This window comes from Anthonomus grandis, chromosome 7, assembly GCF_022605725.1.
Source record: "Anthonomus grandis grandis chromosome 7, icAntGran1.3, whole genome shotgun sequence".
Classification (NCBI taxonomy): domain Eukaryota; kingdom Metazoa; phylum Arthropoda; class Insecta; order Coleoptera; family Curculionidae; genus Anthonomus; species Anthonomus grandis.
In genome coordinates, this window is record NC_065552.1 from 24,227,058 (window position 1) to 24,250,979 (window position 23,922).

The following is a 23,922-nucleotide window of genomic DNA, read 5'->3' on the forward strand; positions in this document are numbered from 1 at the left end:
ATGGCAATACGGGGTATCCGGAAGGTAGGTGCAATCTTCTAAGGGGATTATAGCTGACCTAATTTCGAATATTTTAAGCGAAACATGTATAGGTCAAAATCCATTTTTAAATTTTTTATTGCAACTTATGCATTTGTTCCAGTAAATACCCAAACTTGACACTTAATCGGTAATACTGCGCAAGTTACAATTAATATCTAAGTTTCACATATACTTTTTTTTTGCTTGAATAAAATTGCTTTTATCGTTCTAATATAAAAAATAGGTACCTTTTTTAAAAACACCCTTAGTTACTACCCTTTATTTTTTAAGTTATCATTCATGCCCAGGTCTGGCCAATTCGCAGATTCAGGGAGTCAATTGTGGGACAGCTCATGTAAACTAAAGGTTACCTAAGCTGGGAGCGTTTTGGACCTGATCTGCACTCTAGGGTGAGGGACGCCCTTAATAGACAAAAAAATTTGTTTTTCAGTCTCTATCAGGACAATCAAATAGAACAACACGTATTCAGCGTAAGAAATAAATTATTATCAGCCTACCGCGGTTTCGGCCGTAGGCAATTATCAGAGCTGTGACTCTATAAAAAACGTCAACAGTTAAAAATAAATTAATTAGTTACAAAAGAAAAAGACAACAGTAAAAAAATTGAAATTCTAGCTTATTTCTTTACAGAGTACATAAGATTCGTTAAAAGGCATTAAAAGACGACTCTGCTAGAACGAACAAGAGGAAAACCGAAGAGCATCGTTCTAAAAATGGCTTTCTTATTTTAAAAAAATTATACACTAACCAGAACGTACTTCGCCCACTGAGTGATAAGATGCGAATTTATAGCTAACAATGTTTACATTCATAAGCCAAAAAAAAAGTGTTGAGTGTATCGGTAAGTAAATCCCTATTAGGGCAGTAAATTAAATTACTCGTTATGATCACATTTTACCTTTTTTTTGTCAATAGGATTAGTAAAAGAAATTAAATTATAAAGCGGCATTAATATGAAATGTTATGGGCCGTATCAGCTGCAGGATTAATAAAGATCTTAGGGTAGAGGCATTAAAATACAATCATAAAAAGTTATATATTGAGTTATTGGTATTACTGCTGTGATTAAATTTATTCTTTCAGAATTTTGTTTTATTTTCCTTTCAATTTTGAGCTTCTTCAGATAAGAGCTCGAAAAAAAACAATTCCCTATGATTGCTTAAATTTATGAATAATTAGGTTATTATCTGCAATAGAAAAACTATGCCCACTAAGATGTATACGTAGACCATTGAATCAGGCGAACGAGGTGGCCACGAAATAGGATCACCCTTTATGTTCTTAATCCGATGGGTACTTCTATCCAATCCGGCAAATTATGTATAAAAAAATGTAAATATGAAAGGTTAGCGGTCCCATATGGCACCAGTAAACATGGGCGGCTTCAAAAGGAAACGGACTAGTATGACTTTTGCCCATTAGATGGATCTTTGCAGTTCAGAAAAGATCTTTTACGTAATCTGATCAACGAACCAGCTGTTGTTCTAAGTCCAAGATCAGATTACCGTCTCTATCTTTTATTACTGTAGGATTTTTATAATGTGTTCCTAATACCAGTCGTATCCTTAATCTTTTTATGTAGATTTTTAAATATATACTGGGTGTTTGGTTTACCGACGTATAAAAGAAAGGAGGTGATAGGTGAGAGCATTTTGAACATATTTTTTTATTTATTTATTTACGGAATCCATTTACAAAAGTGTTACATAACATACCCATACAAACATATATATTCAGATACAAAACTACCTATAAATCAATGAAAGGTGTAGATGAGTTAATTAATTAAAGCCCCTATGAAATAATATTCGTTAACTGCCCCTTAAAAGATGTAATCCTAGAGTCAAAAAAGCTTATCTGTCCTGACAGACCATTAGCGCTTCGAGCCATTCATGTAATTGGCTCATTAATACCATAATTGGTATGGTGGAATGGGACTGAAAATATTTCTGATTGTCTATTTAATCTGGAAGGCACCCTAAGTTTAAAAAGAGACAATAAATCGGGACAATCTATAGTAGCATTTAAAACCTTATGCATAAAACATAAGTCGAGTAATGTTCTTCGTGACTCTAATGTGGGTAAATTCAGATTATCCCTGACCCATTGATAGTAATACTCCTGTCTCCTGTAACCACATCTAAAAGCAGCCACGCTTAAAAATTTATTTTGAGTTTTTTCAATCTGCTCAATGTAGCACAACCTGGAGTCAATAAATATTCCTAAGTCAGAAACCTCTGTTTTGACACCAATTGCTACATTATTTATTTTATAAAGAAAAGCAATAGCGTTTCTTTGCTTAGAAAAAGTAATCTTATGGCACTTATTGATATTAAGGGACATTCTATTCAAGTGGCACCAATCAAGGAACAAATTAAGGTCTTTTTGCAGGAGCACAGCATCGGAAAGGGATGTGATAGGCCTATATAGCTTCACATCATCAGCAAACATTAGCACACGACAATTTTCAAGTTTCCAAACTAAATCAATCAAAAAGAGGCAAAACAAAACAGGGCCTGAGTGAGAGCCCTGTGGCACCCCAGATGGCACCAACATTTCAGAGGAACATGTACCTCCAAGATTAACAATCTGGATTCTACCTCTGATGAATCCCGAGATCCACTAAAGAAGAGGCCCCACAATACCTAAAGCCCTAAGCTTCTGCAAGAGTATCCCATGGTTAACCCTATCAAAAGCCTTGGAAAAATCTGTATATATTGAGTCAACCTAAAGTCCCTTCTCCAAGCTGCGGTAGAGGTAGTTGACATACAGCACCAAATTAGCATCAGTAGATCTGCCTTTGATAAATCCAAATTGCTCAGGATTAAATAAAGATATAAAACTCCAGGCAATCCTATGACTGACCAGGCCGTCAAGCAGCTTTGGCAACTCAGATTGATTACACACAGCCCGATAATTGGAAATTTCATTTCTACTACCAGATTTAAAAATGGGTTTTAGAAAACTTCTCTTCCAGAGAGTGGGATAAGAACCAGTACCTAGAGATTTGTTAAAAATGAACAGTATTGGTTTCGTAAGAACACAAACACATTTCTTTAAGAAGAATGCCGGAATCCCATCTGGTCCAGCGCAGAGCTTATTTAACCCTATATAGTGTTATATCAAGTGTTAGGGTTTTCGAGATATCATCGTTTTTCCGAATTGTACCGAATTTGGTGATAACCCCATAAAACTTATAAAACTTTTGTTAATTATTTAATCAAATTAATTATTTTTTATTATTAACCTAAATGTGTATTTTATAGATACAAAACACGTACTGGGATCTACATTTGATAAAAAAAATGTGGAACAATAGACTGTAAAAAATAAGTTTCCAAAATATCTAACACGGAGTTTATAGGCGAATAATTTGAAGTGTATAAATAAGATATTCGTTTAAATATTTTCAAAAACTTCCTTTATCTTTATTCTTTTTATTGTTATATCACATTCCAACAGAAAATGCTGCTTCTTTTTTATTGGTAGCAGTTTAGAGATGTGGTCCAGTTTTTTTAAATTTTATTTTTGTTGTTGCTCTTTAGTAGCTTTGCGTTGCCCCGTAACGGACAAATTCATCTTTTACGATTTATACCTATAACTAAATTAAACAAATTATTTAGTATTACATTTTTAAACATGAAAATTTTAATAGGCATAATATTATAATTTTTTTGTGAAAAAAATAAAAGAAAAAGTATTTGTGTGTATTATAGTAAGAAATTAGTGTTTAAAGATCTAACAGAAGATTACTTAGCACCGAGTAGTAAACAAACAAAAAAATACGCAGGAAAATACAAGTAAAAAACGCCAATGTTTTCTTACATATGACGAATTTAAAAAATTCACAAACAAAAATTAGTTAAAGGTATGTACAAGAATTAATTTCTCTCATACTCGAAATGAGAACCACCGTTTTTAAAACAACGTCGACACCTTCGTCCCATCTCTGTAATAGATACGCCTAGCCTCAATTCCGCCTTCATTATTTCTGCTGCTGCGTTAATTTTTTGGATAAGGTGTTTTCGATTTAGGATTTCTTCATCGTACACCAGTTCTTTCATTCTTCTCCAAACATGGTAGTCAGGGGGTGAAATCGGGAGATCTCTTATATCTAGAGGCACTTCATCCAAAATATCAGGTAAGTTATTTCTCAAAAATTCTAGATAATTTTCACCATTTAAATTGTCTGGGAAAAAATACGGACCGATTAAAACTCTGCCTATTTATTACACCTGCCTACACATTTACATTAAATTTTCGTTGGAATGAAATTTGTTCCTTCATATAAGGATTTTCGTCTAATAATGTAGGTTGTGAAAATTAGTAATCCCTTCGTGAGAAAAATTGGATTCATCTGACCACAAAATTTTTTATTAAAATATGTCATCTTGTCGGCATTTAAATGATTTGACAGAAACTGCTTCTTCGAACAGTGACTCTTCCTATACGAGCCCTTATACGGGATTATAGTGGAATGAGTGCATGTTCTCAGAATGCAGAACTGCCCACACTTTCCATGGAGATATATACAGCTGTTGCGCTATTTTCTTTTCCTGGTGCTAGTGGTGGAATCTCTTTCAATGTCATTTAAAATTTGCAGATCCACTTTAGCTGGATGTTGCTGGTTGTTGATACTCTATCAGCATTCGAAAAAGCAGCCATTATATTAAAATACTTAACAAAACTTGTGGCATATTTTTGCAAATACTTACCATCCCATAAGCACGGCAGTTTTTCGTCGAGTAGGCACTGGGCAGTAGGTATTAAAATAAAAAAACCCTAATCATAAAAATTGGACGCCACTTAATTTCATAATTCATATAATTTTTTAAGGAAATTTAATTGTGGATTATAATTAGTAAAATCAAGAAAACCTAATTATTACCTTTTTTACCGAATATTATTGATAATTTATCTTTAGGTTTATATTTACACCGTGTTGAACCTTTTGCAGGATAGCTTCATTTTTTAGTTTTTGTATATCCACCAGCTTTTGTTTATTAGATGGTTGTTTTAAGTTTTTTTTGTGTTACTTTCATATTGGATATTACAGGGTCATGGTCAGAATTGATGTCAACTCCTGGATCGGTTTTTACAGATTTGAGAGTTTCTGTACCGTTCATTTATTAAAATATCAATTTGATTTTCAACTATATTGTCGTCTGTATTTGCTGAAGGTTTCCAAGTCCATAACCTACGTTTTGATAGTTTGAAAAAACGTGTTTCTTAATATTAGCTTTTTGTTTTGGCAAAATTCCACCAGCCTACCACCTCTCTTATTTCTTTTCCCCAAACCAAAACCACCAGCACACTTTTCGACTTCACCCTCTCCAACTTTAGCAAAAAAAAGCATATCGTGATTATAGATCCTCTCCAACTGAATTTAATCTTTCCAGATACAACAGGCTTCGTCAGACAGTAAAATCTCAAGGCCATGAGGCCTATAACTCATTTGTGACCCAAGCCGAGGAGAACATTGTCACTGATTCCTCATCGTTTTGGTCTTTTGCTAGAGCTAAGAAAGGTCACTCTTCACTTCCGTCTATCATGTGCGATGCCAATGGTAATTCTTTTCAAGGAACCGAAAATATTGTGCCAGCTTTTGCCAAACTTTTTCAGAATGCCTATAAAGATCCAATCAACCTCGCAGAAACCTATCCTCCTTCTAATTCCTCAGACCTCATTGACATTCTTCCATCAATTACCACTGAGGAAATTATTGCTGCTAGTCGGAGGTTAAAAAACAAGTTGACAGCCGGTCCAGATGGTGTTCCAAGTTTTCAGGCGTCTGGAAATGTGCTAAAGTAATACCAATTCACAAAAAAGACGATATAAACAGAATCGACAACTACCGACCTATCTCCGTACTTTGCAATTTTTCCAAAACTTTTGAAACTATTGTTTATAACAGAATTCTTCCCCAAGTTCAATCACTACTCTCTATAGATCAGCACGGTTTTATTCCTAAAAGGTCGTGTATCACTAACCTCTGTAATGTGACTCATTTTATTTCTTCAGCCCTCGATAGAAAAAGTCAGGTTGATGTGGTGTATACTGATTTCAGTTTGAAGGCTTTCGATCAGATAAATCATATCATTCTGCTGGAAAAATTGAACAAGCAATTCAACTTCTCAGAAAGGCTAATTTCGTTGCTTTCGTCATACCTTATTGACCGTCTACAGTTTGTTGAGGTGGAAGGTTGCAGATCTAATACCTTTGTTTCAACTTCTGGAGTCCCACAGGGATCCAATCTCGGCCCACTTCTTTCTATCTTTTATATTAATGATCTTATAGAATTGATTTCCTGCCTTAGACTAGCTTATGCTGATGATCTGAAAATATTCTGGTGTATCAATAGTATCTTGGGCTGCTTGTTCTTACAGAGTAACTTAGACCTAATTAGGGGGTGTTGCAGTCGAAATCAGTTATGTCTTAACATCTCGAAATGCTGTGTGATCTCCTTTCACCGAACCAAGGATCCTATTTTGTTTAATTACAATATGGACAATCAAATCCTCTGTAGAAGTACTCTGATCTAGGGGTTGTATTCGACGATAGGCTCACATTTGTGCCACATATTGAACAGACAGTGACCTCCTCGTTGAAACTTCTGGGTTTTGTCATTCAAAATAGCCGACTCTTTAACAACTCAAACTCAATAAAACTATTGTACTTTTGCTTTGTTAGATCAAGACTGGAATACGGTTCCTTGGTGAGGTGTCCTTTCTTCCTTTTTCTTATGTTTCATGAGGATGGCATATCCTGTTAGGGGACATGATCATGATCTGATGTTAGGTAGATTTAATCTGCAATCTCTGGCCATGAGGAGAACAATTCATTTTGTAACATTCTTATATAAGTTGGTCAATAATCAAATAAATTCTCCTCCTCTCTTGAACGATATTCTATTTCATGTACCACGATTTGCTTCTAGAGCAAATATCACTTCTGCTTTAGATCGCGCCAGAACTAACATTAGGTTTCAGGATCCCGTCCGTATATCAAATGTGCAGAATTTTTAATTCAGTATCATCAACCTGTGACATATTTGTATGCTCCATAAAGGATCCAGTTTTGTCTCTGACAAACCAACAGTTACCATAATTCCTTTTCTCTTCCTTTTTTCCCTTGTTCCATGAATCCCTTTCTTTGTTCATTCTAATGTTAATTTACATCTCCTTTAATTTTGATATCTACATGATGTTACTATAGTAATTAAAGTTTTCCTTATTTTTCTTTCTTTTTGTTATTTAATTTATAGTAATTTAATACTTGTTTACACTTTCAAAACATTAATAATTGTAGATTTTCCTGTAACTGGGCTTTGCCTGTTGGAAATAAACTGCTAAATAAATAAATAAAATATCCCATGTTATGCCCAGATAAGTTAATATTTTGTAAAAAAAAATTATCAAATAATAGTATATTAAAAAAAATGTTTAAACAATAAATAAAATTGTTAAAACAATAAGTTTTGGCAAAATGAGTAATAAAAAACAGAATCTAAAATATTGATTTTTATTTCTCTAATAAACAAAATATTAAATATACATAAATAGAATGCACTAATAATAATAACCATAAAAATAAAACATGAAATATTGAATATATAATAGAAGATGTTCAAACAGTTGAAACTTTCAAGATCCAAAAAAATTAAACATTACCTAAAATAAATGGCAGCTCATCATTAATAAGTAAAAATTATATTGGAAAAGTCAATACTTCGTAAATTATAACACAGCTCCTTACTAATTTAAGGAGCTTGACAGTTATGCCATATAACGAAAGCATATAATCTATGATCGCTATTTACGAGTTTAGTATCGAAAATAATAATAATCGAGTCAAAAGTTTGGTTTATCAATTGCTAAATTTTATGATTTTTTCCTGATTAAATCAATTTTCCCTTTATACAAACAACTTCATCATGAATACTTTATTGATCACAAACATGCACAGTTTTTCCCCCAATCTCTCTCTTACCCTTTTTGGGATTCCACCACTTAAAACGTATGGCATCCCATATAACCAAAAACGTATATCCAGTTGGAAACTTATTAATAATACGTCACAAGCAAATTCACCAATCAAGACCAACAAAATAAATTCTGAAACCAAAAATTAACATGCACTTAAACTGCGTCTAGCTCTTACTCGGGCCGACCTTCTGTACGTTGGTGTATTTTCCTTCTCAACATCCGTCTCAAATTCTAAACTTCTTCTCGCGCGTGTTTTGCTCACCTCTTGCCAAGGTATTTGTTCATTCGGGCTATTCAAAAAATCGTCAGCGGCGTCGAAAAGTCTAGTTTGCCGTAATAGGCTCGGACTACAGACATCTTTGAACACAACTGATTTCTTGCCGGTGGACTTGCAACCGTCGGGCTTTAAAATACTTTTATATGGCGTGAGACCATTGTTTTGTTTTATGGATTGCGATAGTTTCATCATCGTTAATCCCGGGGATGTGCTGCATCGGTTCTTTAGACTTTCCGCTTTTAGTATTGACGCTCGCAGGCTTTGGCGTTTTGTGCTCTTTGTGCTTGATAATTGGATTACCTAAAAAAAAATTAAAACTATACCAGGTGTAATCACATATTGTTGAGGTAAAAATAGACTGCAAATGTATTACAATTCTATTATTCGATCCAAAAATAAAGTCGAAAGTCAGGATTGTTATGCCAAATAACAGTTTATACTTTTATTTTAACGATAGGAAATCTTTGAACGATTGATCTATGTCCTCATTAAATCCAATTTACGAAGCCATCCTCCTATCTATATGGTGTTAAATTTTGGTCATTGTTATTTGTCACTGTACCAATGCAGGACTCTCTACTCTCTATTGGTACGAAGCTCCTTCATTTCATATAAAATTATGTAAAGCTAAAAATCCAACAAACACTAAACGTGGTAGACTTCACACTAGGAGTTATTTCATAAAGTTTACGTCTCTGTCAAAACGAATTGGAAAATTTCGATCAACAGCTCTACTCTCCGTCATGTCTAAAATTGTTAAAAGATTGAGGAGGGTGAGAATGGCATCATTTGTACACATTCTATGTTCACATCAATTTAGATTTTTTCAAGAAGCCTAAAGTACAGGTGATGCCATTTTTAATCTTCCTCAATTCCTTTACAGCGCTCTTAACTTCGGTGATGTTATTGCAGCAGTCTTCTGTGATATATCCAAGGCTTTTTGATTGTGTAGATCACGGAATATTGTTGTGGAGGTTGGAGAGATATGGGTTTAGGACATCTTCTCTGGGGTTCGAAACTGTCAAGAACGGGAACAAAGGCCGACCCTGGAAAGTGATTCCAGGAGAGGACAACGTAGCCGCCAGGACCGAAAGTTGGAGTATTGGAAATGTGGCAAAGCAGGTCACATAAGAAGACACTGTCCAGAAGGCTTTAGTTCCATTCCCGCTAAACTAAAGAAGGTCGATGAGAAGGGGATATCGGTGTATTCAGCAAGAAGTATCAAGATTCTGTCTGGAGAACGGAGCATTGCCAGCGAGCAGAGGAGATAGAGTCTCAGCAAAGAAGCTTAAGAAGCACCGTCGTCGATGATACTACACAAAATGGGGATCTTATAAAAGACCAAGAGGAAGATCCCGATATCCAGACAGCCCTAAATTGGATGAAGGAAGGGAAAAAGCCAACTTGAGAAGATGACTTGCCATTGTGAGAATACTTAATCACTTTGGGGACCTAATGTTGAAAATCTAATCATCAAACATCCTGGGATGGCTAGTCCATACAAACTTCTGGAAGTCATCAATGATGTCCTTTACAGGATACAAAAGCCACCACTTAAAGTGAGTGGCTCCTTATTATGAAAACAAGGAAACCGCTAAGCTGCGGCACATCCAACCAGAGCCGGATCTGACATTCGATAAATTCATGGCCCGTCATTCTAATGACCAAAAGAGTTGATACAAAGTGACCTGTGAAGTGTAACCTGTTTAGTGCTCCACCTGAGTATGCTATGGCACATTGTGGGACTACAGGTTTGGAAAATGGCTGGAGTATTAGCCGGGATTTTCCGCCGAGTCGGGCAAGCACTCAAGATGAAGAGACTGGTCGAAAGATTTTCTATCTGGGTACCTAAGAGCGTCAGATGGTAACTTATAAAGATGTTTAAGAGATTGGTACTAAGGGAAATAAAATAGGAAAAATTCACAATCCAAAAATAAACAGATAAGCAAGAGCCAAAACAAAAAGAAATAAACTCCATCCCCAAGAATATGAAGAAACTCCTTCCATAATAAAAACTAAGATAAAGAAGAAAACCAAAATTAACGTAGAAATGCTAATCAGAGCTAGAAAAAGAATTAAAGAATGAAAACTAACAATAAAATAACTAAAATTTAAAAAGACTGAAGCAAATAAATAAATAAAGATCCCAGTTCGATTAGAATTGGTCTCTCACTATAACACACCCGGCCACGGCGTATTTTGGAGTCTCATTGTCAAAAATTGAAGGCATGAAGTTATGATCGAATTTAAGCGCGTGTTATAAACTGCTGTATGGTATCGATTCTTGGGTGAGCGTGTAGATAAATATTGCGAAAATAAACACCGCTGCCTTTTCCCACAGAGAGTGTATTTCCATACAAAAATTTCCACCAAATATTTTCTTTTTTAATTGAATAAAATGTACTTCTACTTTAACCATAGTGAAACATGTAGAAAAATTCACAAAAGAGTGTGTAAAATTATCCTTTTTTTATGAACGGGAAACTCGACAATTTCCATGAATAAAAAAGGGAATTTTACACACGTGTAAACACATTCACACTGCGAAACTTTACATACCCTGGGAAGTGAGTACTTTACGCACGGTAGTAGAAAAAAATCTGTTTTTTTTTTAATAGACATTTTACCTGTTGCTCCTTTAACGGAGTCCTCGCCTCAACTTGACCGATTTCCACCATTTTCGGACATTTGTCCTCTTGATGAATCTCCCCGTCATTTCCAGCCATTTTCTTCGCCCTCGCTGCCTTGATCATGTCTCTTAACTTCGAATTTGTGGTGGTTTTCTTCGCGGGTCCCCGAACATTCTTCGTTTTTCTAACCGGGGCTTTCTTTTGCGGCAACATCTCCTCCCAATTATTTTCTTTTAACCGGTCCAGATTTCCGAATCGCTTATCCAAATCTTCAACCTGAAAATCCGCAACGTCAGAACGAAGGTTAACAATCGAGAGAATTACTTATTCAATATAAAAATCTAAAATTTTTCTTTTTTTGGAACTTTTTTATTAAAGCAAACCTGATTTTTTTCTTGGCTGAAGTGCAATAATTAATTTTTTACTTTCAGTTTTGGCAGTAATGTCTAATAAAACAAGAAATTTGATGCTTGAAATTAAAAAAATATTAAATAGTCTCAGGGTTATACAGGGTGTTTCAGAACTATGGGATCAAACTTCTAAGGGTTGTTCAGTGCAACAGTAGCATCCATTTGAGTATAGGAACCCATGTCCGGAAATGTGCCGAAATCATGTGCGGCGTTTAAATCGGTGTATTGAGATTGGAGGAAGATTTTTTAAACAATTGTTGTGATGGTATCATATACAAAAGGTAAAAATAAATGCATCAGATCCTATTTAGGTAATTAATATGTTTTCTAAATTTAAACGCGTCTTAGGGCCGTAGTGGCGTAGTGACGCATTTCCGGACATGGGTTCCTATACTCAAATGGATTTTTCTGTTGCACTGAACAACCCTCAGAAGTTTGATCCCATAGTTCTAAAACACCCTGTATATCCTTAGAAACATAATTAAATATCTACTACAATTTGCTTTATTTGTTACAAGTTGCAGAATTTTTCAAAGCATAAAATTGATGCCACGAGCATCTCATATAGGTAGGATTAAGGGTTTAAATGACCCTATTTTTTTACTGTTTTATTTTATTAAGGTTTTAACAAAAAATCATAAGAAATCATTAATCACAATGAATCTCTATTTAAATTGTAAAGTGTCGTATTTAGAAAATCGTCTGGTTAAAAAGATGTTTACAAATAAATACATTTTTAAGGATTACAAATAAATTTAAAAAATTTAAATTTAGATTACAAATTGTGATAAATGAAGAAATTGCGTATGTCCCATTATGCAAAATCGTTTTTGCTCAATAATTTTTAGTACAATTTTTTTACAGTTGTATTGTAGCCAGATAATAGAAAAATCGCATGGTGGTGGGAGACCTCTGGCCGTGCAAAAGGAGATTTTAGTAAAAATATTTAAATAGTTCAAGATTCTATTAATATTTTGTACTATTTACCACCAACTTTTATATTAAAATTGTACTGAAACTACGTATGCGTAGCGAGTGATCTCACATGGGTAAAAAATTTCTAAACTTTCAATTTAAATGCAAAAATTGCGATAATTGGAGAAATTGTATGGTGGTGAAAGACCTTTGGCCATGCATAAGGTACTTTCAGTACAAATTTACAAAATCCATTTTTTTTGTATTAATATTTGTATTACTTCTGACTCAATTTTACAATAAAAATCTAATGTGATTCAGAAATCGAACTGTCCTGGAGTAATTTTTATGTTATTTTTGTAAAAGAAATCTTTCCAAAGCAAATTGCACATGCCGGCATTAAAATTCTATGCAAGTCTCTAAAACCTGAATTTGAATTTTTTTAGTTTTTTTTTGGTATCTGTGATTGGTTGTCACAAAACTATTGATACAATATATAAATATATAAAAATTGAAAATTGCTTAGTGAAATTAAGGGGGCTGAGTTAATTTAATTCTGTGTTAAGTTGGTCAGTAGCTTTTAGAATTGAAAGTAATCAAACCTTACCTGCATATAGACCATATCCCAAAATCCATGCAAGTCTTCACAAGTAATTTCTTTCTCATCATACTGTTGTGTTTTACATTGAATTATGAGCTGCCTGAATTGATTAAACTTCTTCGAAATTAGAAGTTGCGAGTGGCCAACGGTGACGTTTATGGAAGTAGTGGCTTCCTCTGGTAGTTCTGGATCGTCTAGATAAGCCTCCCATTTCTACAAATAGTAAAATCTAAAAAAATCCCCCTAAAATTGTTATTTTGTATAATATCATACCGCGCACATTTGGTTGATCCTATCAATTTCATTATTCAGTTGGGTCATGAAATAATCTGCACCAGCCTTAGGACTTGTGTGGGCAGTAAAAACTTTAGAATCTCTTGGACTAGCCTTTATGCTTTTTCGTTTTATTGAAATGTTGGGTGTTTTATCGATGTCTGGGCCCATGGAACTTCTCATTTTAAACTCTTGTAGAGCCTCCCTTTTCCCTGTAAATATTAAAATAGAAGTTGACTGATAAGTATGATACAAATATAGTATTTTTACAAGTCAAATATAACATCAAAATATAATAAAAAAGTAAAACACACAGGTTTATATATTAGCTACATATCGAACATTAAAAATATGAAAATAAAGGTACATTAAAAAACAAACATATTCACATTATTTTTTTTTATATTTTATTTTGTTTGGCAGAAAAAAAAATGTAAGCCAAAAAAGCTCTGGATCTTGTAAGCTGAAGATGGTTGGGAACTAGGTTATTCTTGTGCCTAGTCAGGTAGTTATGTACATCCTGATGAGTTTTAAAAAGCGGCAGATACTGCTTGACAAACATTAGATATAAACTCTTGGAAATGTTCATATCCCAAGTCTTATAAAAGTTTGACCACTGTTCTTCCTGAAACCCAGTCCTGCCATATACCTTATTCTATATAATTTAAAGATCTTAAGGCCATGACAAGAATGATTCCATTCTAAGATTGTATAATCCATTATCAAACTGAAGCATCCGTGATATACCGCCAAGAAACACTTGTCGGAAGCACAATGTGACAAATTTCTGATCAGGCACAATAGTTTAGAGAGCTTAGCGCAGACTTCTTTTAAATGGTACTCCCAATTTCATCTCATTAGGACAGCTACTCATTAAAGGATAATCTTGTTTTTGCCTTCTTTAGTTTATAGACTGCATCTTGTCCCTATTAAGGCAGAGTTAGTTTGCAAGAAACCAGTTTTGAAGACTAGATAGATGCTCTGGTATTCTTGATACATTAATTTGGAAAGAAAGGTAGGTTGTGTAAATGGTGGTCATCTGCAAAATTATTAGACCTGCAACATCTGGGACGCTAAATCATTTACGAAAATTAGAAATAGAACTGGCCCCAATATTGATCCTTGGAGAGCCCCATGCTAGAATGTACAGGGTGATAAAATTTCTTTGTACTGTACCTTTTGAGAATGTTCTGGGAAATATGATGCTATAAGCTGGACACTGTCTTCCTGTAATAAAGTAACTTAGAGAGGAGGATGTTATGAGAAACTGAATCAAAAGCCATGTGGTTTAATTTATAAGTTTGGTGAATGAATAGATAATATACATATATGGGTAGAAAAGGTTTTTCAAAATTTTAATTATTTTTGTGTTAATATCATGACAATCCTTATTTCTGCTTGGTGTGATATTATTAATTATCTGTCTCACCTCATAAAAGAAACGTTGTAAAAAACAAAAGTAATGGCATGCATTTTAATATAGAAAAAGATTCTATAACTTGGTCAGACCCATTAGAAAAATACAGATGAAAGCCTTCAGCATCTAAGTGTGTGGACATCTTATTTTTGGTAGGATGTTAAAAAATGATTCAAATTGTACTCTTTGGTCCAAGACTAGCTTTTCAAAAAGACATCAAGAACATAATATATTGCACGCACGCGAATTTAGTACATAAGGTGTTTGCAAATTAATTTTTAGGTGTAGGTTCAGTGGAGGAAATAAAATATCTAGGTGTTTTTATCAAGTACTTAAATGGGAACCTTATCTAAACTTGTGAAAAATGTATGTACAAACTTGATATATTAAGGTCGAACGAAAGAGTCGAACTAGTAGTGCCACAATGTACTATGACAATTCACTATTACAGTTCCTTATATACTTGTGTAAGTATTTGTGTATGTACTAGTACTAGTGTACAAATTTCGCCTGTGATGAGGACGAGTGAATTGAGTAACTATGGACACATCACTTCGAGTCCCAATTCCCGATAAAGAACGAGGGTAGGACCAACAACTCTACCTTGTAAAGACGACCTTGTTATGAAAATTAACAAGATGACTTGTAATAGGACGGACATATGACGACGATCATGGAAAGGAAAATGGAACTTGGAAAAACAGTGGAACTTTGACTGTGCTAAGCTGGTACAGGCCTGCAGCAGCAACAAAAATAATAGAAAAACTGGAAAGCTTCGGCAAAAAAAGTATGCTAGATTCTGTCATCTAGTTTAAACCAGTAAATGAAATAATTTGCTACATAAGACTAAGAGGAAAACTACAACATCTCGATAATATCACTCCACGCGCCAGCTAAAGAAAAAAATAATTTTACTAAATATGCCTTTTAAGACCAGTTGGAGACGTTTCTTGTAGCTCTGCACAGTCAAGACGCAACACTTTCTATAGGAGATTTTAGCGCTAAAGTCGCTAAGGAAGAAGTTTTTACCCTAACATAACGGTAAACACACCCTATATAAACCATGTAATGAAAATGGGGGTTTTGCAACTTCAAATAATTTTCTCATTAAATCAACGATGTTTGGTCATAAAAATATTCACAAGCACACCTGGATTTCAAATAATGCAGTAACAAAAAATCGGATTGATCACATTTTAGTTAATGCACGGGGACTTGACGCAGGTAGTGACCCTTTCTACTTAGAGCCAAATTTATAAAATCTCTAAGCAAAAGAACAACAAGCCAGAACAGATCCTAAAATGGAACACGTACGATTTAAAAAAAAAAAACAGAATACTAAACAACTTTGGAGACTACGAAGGCATCCAAACAATGCTGAAGCACTGTACAGTATACAATCTTACCATAGGAAAAAGAATGTATATTAAAAAGAAGAAATGATTTTACGAGGAATGCGAGGTCTTAAAATTAAAGAGACCGGCTCGACTACGAATTCTGCAAGATCCAACTGAGCAAAACAGATACAAGTATGGAGTGTCCAGAAAAGAGGTAAGAAATACATTAAAAACCAAAAAAGAGAACGCGGAAACAACTTTCTCAAAGAGCTGGAGTCAAATAGAATGCACAACAGAACAAGAAATTTCTTTAAAGAGGTAAAAAAATATAAAAAACGGCTTAGACCTGGAGAAGATACTTTTTACTAACATGCGGTCAGACAAGGCCAGGCATGAATGAATATACGTATCATATAGCCGAATCCTTGTTGAAAGAACCTACAAGAAGTGTCACGTGCTATCCAAAAATTAAAAAAACAACAAAACCCCGGAAACGATTCCCTACCGGCGAAAGTCTCTGAAAACTAGAAGAAAACCCCCAGTGCTAGCTTTCTATGAGCTCATCTGCCAAATTTGAAAAAAAAAGTAAATACCAACCACCTGGAAAGAAAGTGTTATAATACCTATACAAAAAAAGCGCCATAAAATGTGCTACGCAAACCATAGAGGAATATGCCTTATTAAGAGGATATAAAGCGTACTCCGTACTGTTATTGGAACGACTGAGCGCCAGTTTAGAGCATCAATTGGCAGATTGCCAGTATGATTTTACAAAACTAACCTATTGACAGTGGATCAGATATTCACTATTAGGCAACTGAGAGAATCGTTGGGAATACAACAGAGCATTGCACCAGCAATTTATAGATTTTAATCAAGCATATGACATCATCATAAGAGTGGAATTGTTGAATCCCATAGCGGAACTGGGCATACTAAAATAGTTAATCCATCTTACAAAAGCTTGTGCAGAGGGATCTAAAAGTGCAGTAAGACTTAAAGGAACACTGTCGATCTTTTTTACAACAGTCGTCTCAAACAGGGAGATGTGTTCCTACTTCTCTTTAATATCGCTTTGGAGAGCATTGTGCGAAAAGCAAGGACAGAAACGCTACTCTTTAAAAATCAGGGTTCTTGTAGAGTGCTGGCTTTCGCTCATGATTTAGATATAGTGGAAAATACAAGTGTCAGTGCCAAGGAAGAGTTCATAAAACTGAAAAAGGCTCCAAAAGAAGTTGGGCTTCGAATCAACGAAGATAAAACAAAATACATGGCTATAACAATAACAGAACGACGACATATATTGTCGTCGACATATAGTCATGTTCTGTGGCGCTAAACCCCTAGAATTTTGAAAGTGTTTATCAGTTTAAATATTTGGCTGGTACGAGCACCTCTGACAAAAATATAACACATGAAATTAACAACAGAATGCTAATCGGTGGTGTTTCACGCTGCAAAATATGAAAACATGCATGCATGTGAAACATGGACGATGACAAAAGAAAACGAAAACCGTCTAAGAATTGCAGAAAGAATTCTTAAAAGGATATATATACTAGTTAAGAACAACACATAGCAATGTAAAAAAAGAACTAAAATAGAATTGGTAGCAAACCTAGTACTACCTAAAATATTTTTTAAATTACATACGAATTGTTTTAAAGATATCTTTTTCTAAAAATTGAATGTAACTTACAGACCTAAAATACTCAATACTACAAAATTGTATATTAAATTTATTAGACTTATCAGCATTAAGAAAGTTAGCAGGTAAATCGTTCCATTAAAGGTTTCCACATTTTTATTTAAAACCAATAGAGCAAGTGACTTAAGTAAAACAGTCTCAATAGAAAAGCTAAAACGCAATACAAAAAAATCGAAGCCTAAGGAATGGCTTGAAAAAAGAGCCATAAGAATATCATCATAAAAAATAGAAGTAGCAATATACTAATTATTTAGGGTGATTTCATTCCTTAATTCAAACAATATAGTAAGTTCTCTTCAATTTGGCATTCGAGAGTATTACAGTACACGCTTTTAGAAGGATTATATCAATAGTAAACATCTTTGTCCACTATTAATATAATAAAAAAAATAAATTTATAAAATTTTATATTGGACATCTTTGTCCACTATTAATATAATCAGTAGTAAGCAGCAGTTTTTGATCTTTCAAAAGCTTTTGTCTGTGTCAATCATCACATCGCTGTAGAAGCTCCACCAATATCTGTTTCGCCATTGCCAAAGGGTTTTAATTGGGTCTTCTACATCTGAGATATCAGAAAATCATTGGGTTGTTCCTCAGGGGTCAGTTTTGGTTCCAGTATTATTTTTACTTTTTATAAATAATATTACATCTTATGATATAATTGGGAGGTTTATCTTATTTGCAGACAACACCACAATTTTATAGCAATGTTATGATCAAATAAGTATTAAAGAAGCTATTGTTTGTATATAAAATTTTATATGGTGCCCAATGGGGACAAATTTGATTCCGATGAAGATTCAAAAATTTTAGTCAACGCTAAAAGTAAAAATTTTATGCGTTTGGATTTCTTGGATATTTTCTGAAGTGCTTAAATACACAAACTTAATTAAGAAGAAATTTTGTTCCTCTGCAGAAGAGAGTAAATAGACTTCATTCACTTTAATTTTTAAATATGCACACCCACGTTGGCACATCCTGATAAATTACTTTATTTATATACCCTCCATTCCTATAGATTGATTAAAACAACAAATTAATAGCATTCAATCAGATTATCGCAAGATATATACACGACTCACGTTTAATATATTTTTAAATAGTTTTATTAACCGTTCCTTCTTAAATTATATTCTTTACACCTTTTAGTTAGCATTAATGATGGCTATTTATTAGCCAAAAGCGCTTTTCTATTAGTATATGAAAAATATTTATATGACATACAAATTTCTTCTCGCATTTTTACTTTTAATGTTTCTGAAGATAGCCACAATTGTGGGCAGCCAATAGAGAACACTCTAGGCCTCTGTTTGAAAACCAAGGCATTTTAAATCTATATGGCTTACATAATCTTATAGAAACTACAATTATCCATAAATATCTTTACAGGTTTTGAACCTAACAATGTCACTCATATGACTCGAAATGCTTCTAAATTGCAATTACCTATACCTCATTCATCATTGATAAAAAGCTCTATTGTTAAGAGGGCATTAAGATCTACAACCACCTATCAAAGTGGCATATGTTCCCACAAAATATTTAAAAGTAAAGTTAAGAGATTGTTCAATAGTAGACCTTATTATAATTTGAATTGTTTTATTTGTAATTGTATGGTATCATGTTGTCTCCACTCTTCAGATATTTTTATTACTGTTATATTTTTTGTCTAGTTGTTTAAATTTTAAGGTTTTGAACTAATGTAATTTATATTGGTTTTATCAAGAAGATCTAGATCTAATGATAATAAAGCTTATTTTGACTTTGATTTAAAATAAAACTTACCTCTTGATATTGTAACAAAGGGACTAACATAAACTGGGGCTTCATTGATCTCAGTTTTGTTCAGAACAGGAGGGGTTTTCATTATTGCGTCTGACTTTTTATTACTTAATGGCATAGTTTTAACTTGCTCATCATTCTCTCCACATTTCACTTCATTTTTATTGCTAATTGATTTTACATCTTCAGGTTGGTTGACTTCTACTAATATTTTTCCAGGTTTTGTCTTGCGCGTGATCTCGTTCTTTGCATTAGCTTTTTTAGGAGAAGCAGCTGCTTTTCTTCTCACTGGGGCAATTTCTGTATTATTATTGGTATTTTTCTTTACTTTTGCATTTTCTTCTTTCGTTTTTGTCTCATTACGATTTGGCCGTATTACATTACTACTAGTAGTTGAAATGTTACTTGAACTACTACTACTCGCACTTAATAAGGTTTTGGCTGTTTTGTTCTCTCGAGTTGTAACTATATTTTTCTGCAAATTTTTTTGATCAGCTCTCAGCCTAGATTTTGAAGGGCTTTTTGCACTAGAAGTAATACGCGAATTATGTTTGAGGACTCCAGTACTTGATGGGCTTGGGCCTGCTTTTGACCTACTAGTAGTTGAAATGTTACTGGAACTACTACTAGTTGCACTTGACAAAGTATTGGCTGTTTTTTTGCTTCGAGTTGTAACTACATTTTTCTGGAAAATTTTTTGATCAGCTCCCAGTTTAGATTTTGCAGGGCTTTTTGTACTTGTAGCAGTATGCGAATTATGTTTGAGGACTACACTAGTTGATGGGCTTGGACCTGTCTTTAACCTATTTGTAGGAATAGAAACAGGCTTTCGATTCTCTATAGTTTTTGCCACTGTTGTACGTTGGGGTGTCTTTTTTTCTACTTGATTCTTCTTACTTAATCTTGATGTGCTTGGTGCAGTGATGGAGTCAGTTTTATTCTGTAATCAAAAAGTTTTGGTGAAAAGCATTTAATCATTAAATGGTATAAGCTTAAATTAAGTTTCAAACATGTTTTTTATAGTCAGGATATTAGTAATGCGAAATGATTTAAGAGATTTTGGTGAGGATATATTTCACTGCATAAACCAGCTTATGCATTGGTACATGGGTATCCCTTTATACAATACTTTTATATAAAAGATAAAGAAGCTGGTTTACATGCAAGCTATAGACAGTCTATCATTATTATTATTATTAAATACAAAATACTGACTAATGAATCCTTTAGTGGCAACTAACTTTCTGGGAAATTAATAATCTTTAATGATGGTTTTTGTTAATGGTGCTAATGTATTGAAATACAGCTGAAGAAATGTTCATAATACAAGATAATTAAGCAACATAATTAATTTTGTTTCTAGTAAATATTTGATTATCTCTTATGTACACACAGTGTAAATCTCATTTTGTATATTACTATATAATTTTATTAAAATTTATAATTTAAAAAATTGATGTGACAAATATTGGTGCACAAGTTTAATGTTTTATGAATTTCAAAATCATTTTAAATGAATCAATTGGTTTCATATTTCTAAATTTATTGTATACACCTAGTCTATAGCAGCTTTGTTATGGCTCGAAATCCGAGGAAAAAATCGTTAATTTTAAAGAAATCTTAACTTCAAATGCCCTTTATACACATAAACAATAATTTAATTTATATTTTTCTCTGTGATACTGGTACCTATATATTATATATTGTATTCTATTTTAGAATTATACTTATAACTTCTAATTTTAAAATGTTTATAGAGTTTTAATTTATGAATAATTTTAATACTGTTATCCGTCTTACACAAGTACATATTATACCCATCAATTAGGTTGTAAAAATTTGTAAATTTTATGTTTCTATGTATACAGATCGTGTTTATCGTGCATAATGAAAATTAAAGCGTTAGTCTAATAAAAAATGAAACATCAACTCTGATAAAAATATAATAAAAAATCAGAAATAAAACTCTAATAAACAAACTTAACAACATATCATTTTTTAAATAAAAGGCTCAAATAAACCGCCTTTTTCGCTAAACAAAAACTTTACCTATCGTAAAAGCAACCTAATAAATAGAAAACCTAATAAGTAGAAATATTTAGTAGTTAAGCTTTTCATAATAGTAATACATAATAATATAAAATTATTTTAATTAAATTTGAAATAGTAATACTCCTAAATTGTATTTTATGTTAGATATATTTAATGAATCAACATTTTAATAATTATGCTAACTTTTTGGATTGTGAAAAATCTGTAATACAAAAGGCATTAATATCGCATACAGGTTCCAGGAAAGCTACTTGTAGCTTTCCTCGACTCTGCAAATAATTATTGTATTCAAAAAAGATATATGTAATGATCTTATCCTAGGAATCAGCTTACTCTAAATACAGAAAACATGGTTAATATTCTGTATTATTATGTAGTCAAAAAGCTCCTAATCCAAGTAAATTATATGACATAACTCAACAGAGATAACTAAAAATATCTTTAATTTTCTTTTAAATTATGGTGGACAATTCTTATATGTACTAATAAGTTTACATTTACTAAAATTCTCACTTGTATAAATTATGGGTAGGGTAGCAATATGGTAAATGGTACATGTTTTTTCAAACAGAGGAATTATTTTATAGAACCTATACTTTTACAGTTGCTTATTCATGTTTACTTGTCAATTATTTATTACTCACATCATTTGAAAACCTCTGAATGCTTGATCCAACTAATGCATTTTGCCCTAAATTCTTCTTGAATACAAATTGGGAAATTGGTTTGACTCCAGCTGGAGGATTAAACTTACAATTTTCAGGAGCAAACTGTCTCTTTTTTATTGCAGCAGTGAGAATAGATTTTCCCTTAATAAGGGTACTTATATTATTTGTTGAAGGTACCATATCAGATACATGGCAAACTTTAAACAGAGGCTTCTCTTTTGCCTTTGCAGCTTGCTTCCTTTTCTCCTTCTCAGCCTTCCACTGTGCCAACCTCTGCAGCCTTCTTTGTACCGCCTCATTGTTTTGTACAACTGATTGGGATTGTGGTTTATTTTTCTGGCAAACATTTGGAGTTGAACTCGCAAATTTTGGATCTAAATTCCTTTTGGAACCTCTATCTCTGGGCCTTCCATTAACTAAGGAGTCAACAATGGGACTCATATCCACTTTTATGTTCCTCATTACAGTTAACAAATTGTCTCTCTTGTTTTTGCGTTCGTTTATTTTAATTTGCCTTCGGTCAATAGCTAATTTGATAGGGTCTACTACTCTCTGTCCTAGTTTTTCCCTTTCGAAGCAGCTTTTGAATAAATCAGATATATCCATACCTACTTTATTAAGAGGCTTTTAAAAATGTACAGGTTTAACCACATGGACTGTAATTAATACGTTAATATGTAGAATAGATATATTTTTTTACTAAACTTTGTTAATTAAATGGAAGCCACAATCAATAAGTCAAAGGATGCTTTAATATAGGAATTTAAAAAATTCAATGTTTTTGATTTCAATTTTAAAGCCAACGAGCCGTTACGTTTTTTAAAACTAAAGACAATTGATAGCTCTTGACATGTGTCAAGTGGTTGACAGTGAGGCGCTTGGGTAGCGACCAGCGTTGCCAGGTCTACCGTTTTTGCGGTAGATCTACCGATTTCATGCTATGGCTACCGCTCTACCGCAAAGCTATTAATATCTACCGTTAAAACTTTTACTTCTACATTCAATTTTTAAATTAATTTACAAAAAAAAAGGAAAACATCACAAAATAATAATTAATAGGAATAATTACAATTCATTGCGAAATTGAAACATGGAGCGATATCTAAGCGGCAGCAGCCACACTTCAAGTTCTTTTACCGTCTCTGTTGATTACGTACTCGAGATTTTCGCTTCGGTGAATCCCCCGTATCTTATAAAAAAGTCAGGTGCTAAATACCCTCATTTTTGGGCATGACAAATAATAGTCAGTACGTCAATAGACAAATTGTCGGTCTGTTTTTGGCAAGATATGCAGCATTTTTTTAATTTGGTTATTATAACTACCAAATTAAATATACGTTTAATTTGTATATAATTTAAGTTTTAAGTGAGCTTATATAATAATAGGTAGCAATAAGGTACATAGAATATTGTCTAAACGACATTTTTTAAATATTTTACATTTTTTGGTAGTTTTAAATATTCATACATATTTATATAAAATTGTTTATATTAGCCGATCAAGGTGTTTGCGATGGATTTTAAGCTCACGTTTGCTATAAGTTCGCAAGGTCGAAATTAGTAAATAGTTAAAATTATGATTCCGATGCTCACCTTGATTTGTATAATTACCTCGAATTGTTATCTTAGGACTGATATAAATAGTTGTTAATTTTTGTGAATAAACCAGTATTGAATTCTACAATCAAGTGGTTCTCTACTCAACCTATTACGGCCAAGCCACCCTTGCCTGTAAACCTATAGTGAGGCTGCTATAGGGTAATAGGGAATAAAAAAAGGTTTAGGGAAAAGCCCTAGATCTTTTCATGGTCCTTCGAGCCTT

General features: G+C 33.2%; 1 protein-coding gene across 2 annotated transcripts; it reads right to left on the reverse strand.

Annotated features, from left to right (window-relative positions):
* Positions 1-7,547: 7,547 nt before the first annotated feature.
* LOC126738733 (guanylate kinase-associated protein mars) lies at positions 7,548-22,927 on the reverse strand. 2 transcript variants are annotated; one of them, XM_050444171.1, is made up of 7 exons: positions 22,077-22,927; positions 19,384-20,320; positions 13,134-13,345; positions 12,867-13,073; positions 10,932-11,210; positions 8,213-8,604; positions 7,548-8,156 (listed from the first exon to the last, which is right to left on the reverse strand). In XM_050444171.1, the coding sequence occupies exons 1-7, from the start codon at positions 22,704-22,706 to the stop codon at positions 8,129-8,131; spliced, it is 2,685 nt and encodes an 894-aa protein (XP_050300128.1). In that variant the 5' UTR covers positions 22,707-22,927; the 3' UTR covers positions 7,548-8,128. The 2 variants fall into 2 exon arrangements, with proteins under 2 accessions (XP_050300128.1, XP_050300127.1); XM_050444170.1 differs by having other exon boundaries at positions 7,548-8,604.
* Positions 22,928-23,922: the final 995 nt, after the last annotated feature.

Bases quoted from the DNA above. Each gene is read 5' to 3' on its own strand.
- LOC126738733 (XM_050444170.1), bottom strand. From the start codon at position 22,706: ATGGATATATCTGATTTATTCAAAAGCTGCTTCGAAAGGGAAAAACTA. The intron at 13,346-19,383 runs GTAAGTTTTATT...TAATATTTACAG, and splicing joins CTTTGTTACAATATCAAGAG to GGAAAAGGGAGGCTCTACAA. The intron at 8,605-10,931 runs GTAAAATGTCTA...ATTTTTTTTTAG, and splicing joins CTCCGTTAAAGGAGCAACAG to GTAATCCAATTATCAAGCAC.